This window comes from Nelumbo nucifera, chromosome 1 (genome assembly GCF_055504915.1).
Source record: "Nelumbo nucifera cultivar China Antique chromosome 1, China Antique-T2T, whole genome shotgun sequence".
Taxonomy (NCBI): domain Eukaryota; kingdom Viridiplantae; phylum Streptophyta; class Magnoliopsida; order Proteales; family Nelumbonaceae; genus Nelumbo; species Nelumbo nucifera.
The window spans coordinates 44,219,713-44,228,347 of NC_142649.1; the positions used below are offsets into that span (position 1 = coordinate 44,219,713).

An 8,635-nucleotide genomic window follows, 5' to 3' on the forward strand; every position below is an offset into this window, starting at 1 on the left:
CTCAGGATGAAGGCGGACGCTTCGGCCGTCACAACGCCCATTCCAGGGCCGAGAGCCGACGCCATGCCTCTCCCCCTCCAGTTTCTGACCTCTACAACGTCCTAAACGACCGCCGTGCCATATGGGAGACGTGTGGTCCCGCCTCGGAGCACTTTGGAGTCTGAGCCAACCCCCACCATGCTAACGAGGACAAAGGGGGGGCATAGGCTCCTGCCGACCCTCATATCGTGGAGCTGCAAGTCAAGCTCGGGGCCATCAGGGATGAGATCCGACAAGTTCATGAAAACTGAGCTGATGCCTCAGCCGAGCAAAGCAAACAGATGGGGAGGATGGATGCCTTCATCCCGAACATCATTTCGGATCCTCTTCCCCAACACTTCAAGGCTCCCACGCTGCAGACGTACGATGGGAGCTTCAACCCTGATGGCCACCTGGAAGGTTTCAGAGCACTCATGATACTCTATGGGTACTACGACGCCTTGATATGCCGGACCTTCTAGGCCACCATCAGGGGGGCGGCTCGCCGTTGGTTGTCCAGCTTCCCACCTCAGTCAATCGGCTCATGGGAGCAGTTTACCAGTCGATTCCTTGCCCGCTTCATCAGCAGTAGACGATGCTAGAAAAGTGTGGTCTCGCTGATGTCAATCAAGCAAAAGCAGGGAGAAAGTCTGTGTCGGCTCAGCCCTCAAGTGCTCGACTGCCAAGACCCCGCCGAAGACGATGCTAGAGTTCCTCAAGAAGGACTAAAAGTATATTGCAGCTGAAGAGGCTTTGACTGGGGACCATTAGGAAAGGGAAGTCGAGCACGACAATGGGCCCCTTGAAAAGAAGAGGAAGGGTGAAGACAACCCCCATCACAACAACAATAGCGGAAAGGACAACAGGAAGCCACAGGCCTCGGCCCTGGCTTACAAGGAATACATGCCACTTAACTCCACCCATGCCCAGATACTAATGCAAATCGGGGAGGAGAAGTACATAAAGTGGTCTGAGAAGATGAAGATGAACCCTAGTAGGGGAAATCCCAAAAAGTATTGCAAGTACACTGCGGCACCGGGCATGATATGGAGGACTACTACAATCTCAAGAATGAGATGGTCCCTCATCCGTCGCGGGCACCTTAAGCAGTTCGTAGGAGGGGAGGCTGGCACCTCGTCCTCCCTGCAGCAGCAGCCCCAACAAGTGGTAGGTATCATCGACGTCATTGCCAAGGGCATGCCCTCGGGTGGAGCCTCAGTCTCAGCCCGCAAGGCCTATACCAAATAGCTAAACATCCAGGGGCCAGCCCCGAAGAAGTAGAAGTACTCGGACGCTCTGAAGGAACCGAGTTACCCAAAGGCCCTCGTCTTCACAGACGAGGACCTGAATGGGGTTACAGTCCCCCATGATGACGCCCTAATGGTCGCAGCAATCATCGCCAACTACATGGTGAAGAAGATCCTAGTGGATAATGGCTCCTCAGCCAACATCCTCTTCTACAACACCTTCGAAAGGATGAAGCTCACACTCAAGCAGCTCCAGCTACTTGACGTTACCCTCGTCAGCTTCTCCGGTAGTGTCATTAGACCGGAGGGAAAGATCACCCTACCCATCACGGTAGGGACTGAACCAGACCAAGTGACTCGGATGCATGGGTTCCTGGTAGTGAAGGTTGGCTCTCCCTATAATGCAATAATGGGGAGGCCTACCCTTCATGCGCTGAGGGCAGCCATATCTTCCTACCACCTATCCCTTAAATTCCCCACCGAGCACGGCATCAGAGTTGTTCGTGGGAACCAGCAAATCACCCGCCAGTGCTATGTGGCAACGCTGAAGGGCAAGAACAAGGAGGCCCTATCACTGGAGGGCCTCAACTTCAGGGAGGAGCGAGCGAGCCGAGGCCAGCTGGCTGAGGACCTCATCTCAGTTCCCCTAGACGAGGCAAGCTTACAGCGAGAAACATCAACAAAAGCTACAACAAAGAAAAGCAAAAGAATGCTGCAATGAATATAAAAAACTTACCTTGGCCAAGTGGTGCAGCCCCTTGTCATAGACAGCTCATAGTGAGCTCTGCATCATCCAAAAGCGATCTCTTGAGAGAACCGCCCCGCTCACCAGGGCCTAGCTGACCCCTTCCTCGGTGATAGAGTCCCCCTCGTGAACTGACCATCGGGGGCGGAAGACCTTGGAAGAGTGCTTGGCCCCTTCGGTGAGCTCTTGTGCAGATGTGGGGCTAGATGAGGGCCCCACGTGATGCTCCTTGGCAGGAGGACCCTTCATTGTGGTATCCTCGGCAGGACGCTCACTATGGGCCACCTTCTTTGGTGGCTGTTCTCTTAAGGCCTCTTTGGCAGGCCTCTTCCTACCCGCCTCAGCCCCCTTGGCGGGCTCCTTCGCAGTCTCGACTGACATCTTCGTGACCTCGGCCGGCCCCTTCCCTTTGGTAGGGACCTAGGAAAATGTACCCTTGGCAGGGACCTTTGGAGCTGCCCCCTTGGTGGGGATAGGTGCCCGCTCATTCCTCGTGGGCGTGCCCTCGGTGGGCCTCTGCAGCGTCTGTGAGCCCGCCTTTTGGTTCACTTGCTCCTTTTGCATGGCACGAGCACATTCTATAAACATTCTCATGGCATCCATCGGCACCTTTGCAAGCAAAAGAAAATGGATCAGTATCGCAGAACGAGGATGAGGGGCAACGTGTTAAGGAATTGTAGGACCTCTCCTACCGAGGGGGCAAGGCTGAGCCCCGCTAACACTAATGGAACCTCCTCCTTCACCAATGGCTTGGCTTGGATTATCCCCATCACGAGTAGGTGGGCTACGTCAGCGGCCTACTCGTCCCGGAGTGGAGGAGGACACATGTTGACTACTACGCTGGCCTCTCCCCACCTTGACCTGAACCTCCAACCTTCGGGGCAAGAGACATAAAAAACTTGTCCTTCCAGCCGTGGACGGACGAAGGGTTGTAAATTGGTCTTCCCCTCTGAGGATGGAAGTAGTACATGTTGGCCTCGGAAGTGTGTTTCCTTGGCACAAACGTGACACAGAACTTCTTTGAAGTCAACTCATCTCGAAGCCGAGCCCACACCAGCATGGCTATAATGGTCCTAAGGGCATTGGGGACGAGATGGCTGATAATGATGCCATACCAGTCCAACAACTCAGAGATTAAAGGATGAAGGGGAAACCTAAGGCCAAACTCCAAAAAATGTTGGTATATGCAGATTTCCCCCTCATCGGGGGTCCGCAGCCGCTCAACGACGCTAAGAACCCTAAGTGTGTTTGATCGAGGTATGTTGAACCTCCTGGCTAAAGACCTGACCTGGTCCACCTCTAAGGAGCTATCAAACTCCAAGCGTGGGAGGTCAGCTACGGCCACCCTTTGAGCAGTGCTCCCAGCCATGGGCCCGAGGATGGTCTCCAGGACTAGCTCCCCCTTGGCCTGAGGGGACCCCTTGAGCTCCCTCGGCGATACTGATGCGACGCTCTTATGGGGAGAGTCATTGCCTCAGTGGCTGCCCTTGGCAACCCTGGAGGCTACTCTTTTCCTCAATACCATCACCTCCTACTGAAAGGGAACAACGGCTAGGGGACCCAAGGAAGAGAGAGGAGAAGGGGTCTGAGGAGAGCTCTCCTCCGAACCGTTCAGAAGTTCATAGCACTCAAGACCAGAGTCTGAGAAAGACATGTTCTCAAGGAATTACCTAGAAGATGGAGGAGAAAAGAGAGAAGATGAAGTTTGTTGTCAAAGGTCTGGGAGCAATTCACTCGATAATAAGGGTGCCTAGAGACAAATGACAGGAGAACCACAACTAAGCCCTCTATTTATAGGAGAACGGACAACTCAAATCTTACCCAATCCAACGGCTGCAAGTTTCGCGCCTCCGTTGCCCATCCAGGACATGACACCCGTTGCTCGACCTCGGGAGACAAATTGACGTCTAACAACTGACGCCTAGCCTCGAGGAGACAAAATGACGCTGGGAAAACCAGTAGGTCCGCTTGCTACAACCCACCGGCTCGCGCTAATGGACCAGGTGGACGCACGAACTGGTTCACTCGAAGGCGACTGCCCCCCTCACAGAAGGCTTCCCCCGTGCTAGACTCATATCAAACACGATCCATGCAGCACACGGCCCCAAACCGTCACCGCATAAGTAGAAAGCATGGAATCAGCTCTACCGAGCCCCTTTCGCCCCAGGCTACCCAGCTGAGGCATCCACAACTTCACTCCTCCACGAATTGAAAATCAGGCAGATGCTGAAGCGAGACGAAGGCAATGCTACTATAGGGTATACTCCGTTGAACGAGGCCCAATGGCACCTACTGGTATTAACATTCCCTTCGGCTGAAGCTGAGGCCACTTCTTAACCCCCACCTCGGCCTCGAGAGTGGGGGCAAGTGATGTAGGCGCATTTGGCTGGCCTATATAGGGCTAACCCATATTGAACCAGAGGGCAGCAGCCTGAGCGTACCATGGGGACACTCAGGGCTTTGGCGTAGACCGGACGAACCCAATCCAAGAGCACTGCGTGGCTCTGGCAAAGGATCTCGCCAGGCCCTCATACGGCTTGTATCTGGACCATCCAGGCCCAATTACTCCCAAGTGGCTATAAGTACGAAGCACCCCCCACAAGGTAAGGGGCTAGACTCTCTAGACTCGATTTGGAGCTTGAGTAATCTCTAAGCACTACTTCCGTCTGGAGAACTTAAGTGCTATTTAAGTTCTCATTGGGACCCTTCAGCTCCAGACCTCTGACTCTCTTTACACTCATACTAACTTGATCATCGGAGTTCTCATGTCGGGTACCCACCCGAGGCCTCTGACACCTCTGTCCTTGCAGGACTTACTTTGGACCCTTGCACATTGCAGTTGGTACCAGCCTTCGGCTCCTACAGTATCCGAAGAGACCTTCCGCCTTGGACATAATCCTTGGCGTCGGCTTCCCCCCTTCGGACCTTCGAAGCCCATGACCATCTCCACTGAAACTCGGGAGAAAAATTACTTTGTTGTTCTCGGCCAATCCAAGCATCATTAATTATATATGAGAATTGGCCAAAATATCGTGTGTTCTACTATAAACAAGATCATGAGGAGCTAGAGTCTCGTCTGGAGGAGATGAAAAATAAAGAAAAAGTTGATAAACAATCTTCGGTTACTACTAAGCCACTTGTGAAATAAAAGAAAACTCTGGTGTATAGGCCAACTGGAGTGATTAAACAATTTCAATTAGTTAAATGATTTATTCATTGATACTGTAGTGCCTAAAGCCCCTCCGTAGATTCCTAAAGATGGGAATAGATCATCCAAAGAATAGTGAAATGCAAGTCCCCTTAGAGGCTATGATGGTATAAGAAGATGGAATTAATGGTGTTTGTCCAAATGCTGATATGGAGCTAGCTAGGAGAGGACAAGAAGAAAGTCCCTAAGAAGATAATGTTGTATTTGATGGAAGTTCAAAGACAATTGAGGTTTTGACTACTTTCCATGAGGATGATCCCGTTCAGAATCAAGAAACAGAAATGCACAAGGTATCGATGAAGGTGGATGACCAAAGGCCGAAATTTGCTTGGCCCATTATGAAGAAAAGTAGCTGGGGTGATATGGTGATTGGAGTTAGTGAAAAGCTATAAGACCTTGCCGGTAGATTTCGACAATTTAGAGTATAGTGTTCTCAAAGTGAGACAACACCTTTTCTGCGAAGAAAGTCAATCACAATAGTGGGAATCCGATTGATAGTGGTACATCTAAGGGGGTGTTCTCTTTTTGGGTTTGGAGAGGGGGGAAAGTTGGTCAATGGTATTTTGGTTCCTATTGACCAAGAATCCCATGTTATTTTCTCAGTTTTATGTGGGGCTAGGGAAAGTTTATTTTCCTAGGTATCACTTACCCAGGAAAGTGATACCCATTTCCTAGGTGGGTAAATAACTTTCCTACATAGGAGGAAAGTTGCCAAAACTTGAATGGGATAAAAATGCCCCTTTTAATAATGGATTTCTATGGCTAAAATGGTCATTGTCATATTTACCTGAGAAATAAAGAACATGGGTAAATGCACTTAATTGAGTAAGTGTTTCCCACGAAAAATTTACCTAGATAATTGCATTTACTCAGATAAATAACTTACCGAAAAATGAATGGGGCCTGAGAAGAACAATGATTCAAATCAAGAATAGGTGATAGTATGGAACAATAAAAAGAAAAAGAATCTGAAGTCCAAAGAGGTCAAAGAGACAATTCACTCATAAATAGTTCGATGATTGTCAAGAATAAACAAAAGTTATCACCCCTATTATTGTTCTTGGATACATGTTTGTGTATAGCATTTTGCTCCTTGTACAATTTTGAGGGTTAGTTTTTATGCCTCCCTATTTTATGATCATTAATAAAGTTTTTCGTTTATTGTTTTAAAAAAGATATCACACCTCCAATATTTGGGGGGAGTGAATATGTTAACTATTGAGTCTTCGCTATCATAAACTTATATATTCATGAACCAAACAATGGGGTTTGGCATTGTTTTCTCTTTTTATTATTAATATTTTATTGTTGCATTTGAACATCAGAAATGCAAACTGTTTGGTACATACATGTACTTACTAACTATCAAAGTGTTACGGTTATTGAAAAAGTAATTGTTGAAATTAGAGTATGATTATTCAAAAAAGAGTGCAAATATGCTGCTTGCCACATTGTGTAAAATGCTACAAAATCATTCATGAGCAAGGTTTAAAGTATAAAAAATGCAAGTGTATCGGAAAGACAAATTTAAAAGATATATCGGGATACACTTTGGATACACATAGATACGAACAAAAAATTAAGATATGCATGGAAATACAATAAATAATCCAATAAATCACAAAAATACATCGATAACATTAAATATAAGGCCTAAATGATCTATTTATACATGAAAATCACATCCTTTAGTGATTTTTATTAAAAATATATCATAATCAACATATGGGAACGTAAGGGTATTCTCTAATAAGGTTAGAACTACAAAATATAAGCCTAATAATTATTTAAGGAAACATTTTCTGTAGTTTTTTAACCAATTACTTATTTCTTATTCAAATAATTACTTTATTTTTTATTCAAAAATTATAACAAAAATTAAAAAAAATGTAACAAAATATAACTCAATGGATGTGATAAATCATCCATAGATTTAAACCATGGTAAATATTATGATTAGATTACACCAAAAATTAGAAAAAGATAAATATTTTGTATTCTAATAATTAAAAAAAATAATTATTTCACAAGAAATTTCAATAGATCTATGAATTAAAAAATTAGAAAAGATAAATATTTTTATTCTAAAATTACAAAAGTTTAAAGAAATAAATATTCTTTATTTTTACAATAAATAATAAATATTTTTTATTCTAAAATTACAAAAAATGAATATTTTATAGAAATTTAAATAGATCTAAGGAGATGGTAGATCACCCATAGATCTATGACACAATTAGTCTTTATGGGTAGATTATACCAAAGATATAAAATTTTCGTTTTTTTTGTTATTTTATATTTTTCTAAATTTTCATTAAAAATTAAATAGATCTATTTAAAGCACAAAAAACATATAGGATTATCAACACAAGGAGAGTATATCAATCTATATACAAGCATTTCCAAGCATCAAAACAAAAAACAAATACAAAATATTGCAATGTGATGTGGTGTAATCCGGCTGCTCCCTGCCAGCAACGACGAGAACTGGGTTCTTGAAAGAGATGAGTCAGAGATCCCGGGGTGGCTCACCCGGCGAGGACACTCCGATGGCTAAGTTAGAACACAGTGGTATTAGAGAGCTTGAAGATGATAACAATGAGAGAGTTAGAGAGCAAAGATTACACACAACAATAATAATAGAACATACTTTCGCCCTTGGGGGGGTGGAGTCTTTATATACTGGGGTCCATGCGGGTTGGTGTAACGGTTACTGGGTCCCTGCTGTGATGGGACTTGCTTGCGTGTTAGGTGGGTGAAATGCCATCAAACGGTAAAACTGTCCCTTCCCATCAGAACCGGGGAGTTAGTGAACTAATGTAACCGTTACGAAGTACAGTCCTATGGGATACAGAGTATGGAGGCGTGCTCCTCGAGATTGCCATGTGGAGGTCTGATCGGTAGGCGAGCTGCCTGTAGGGTACCAAGCTATTTGATGGCAAGCTGATTGGTAGCAAGCTTTTCGAGCTCGTGCTCCTTAGGTCTCTCCTAACTTGAATGCCGAAGTGATCATGGTGCGATCTTGTGCTGAGGTATACTTGCCCTGTAGTCCTGACCGAGGTGGTTCATCTGTCCAGGCTCGATCTATAATGAACTTGGTTTTGTTATCCTGGTCACAATCTGGTACAGGGACGATCTTAGCCCGAAGTGACTTTAGTTCGGGGTACTAGCGTACCCAAGCTCGCTTTGTAGCGAGCTGATTTATGCTGAGCTGTCACCCGTGTTGGGTCATGTCCACATGTCTCCTTGTCACAAGGTCGGGCCAAATTCCCCTTCATCGATTGCCCCCCACTCCTCGAGCTAGGGGTCTTGACCTAGTTTGAGGAGTTCACGATGTGTCAAGTGGATTTGGCTCGAAGTCTTGCTGCTCTGCTAGACGGGTCGCGTGCGGTTTACGCGCGGACGTCATGCGATCTA

At 46.2% G+C, this 8,635-nt stretch overlaps 1 protein-coding gene across 1 annotated transcript; it reads left to right on the plus strand.

Moving 5' to 3' along the window:
- Positions 1 to 1,398: 1,398 nt before the first annotated feature.
- LOC148803196 (uncharacterized) lies at positions 1,399 to 1,986 on the plus strand. The gene has a single exon (XM_088894452.1). It carries the CDS (start codon positions 1,399 to 1,401, stop codon positions 1,984 to 1,986), a length of 588 nt encoding a protein of 195 aa, XP_088750578.1.
- The last annotated feature ends 6,649 nt before the right edge of the window (positions 1,987 to 8,635 follow it).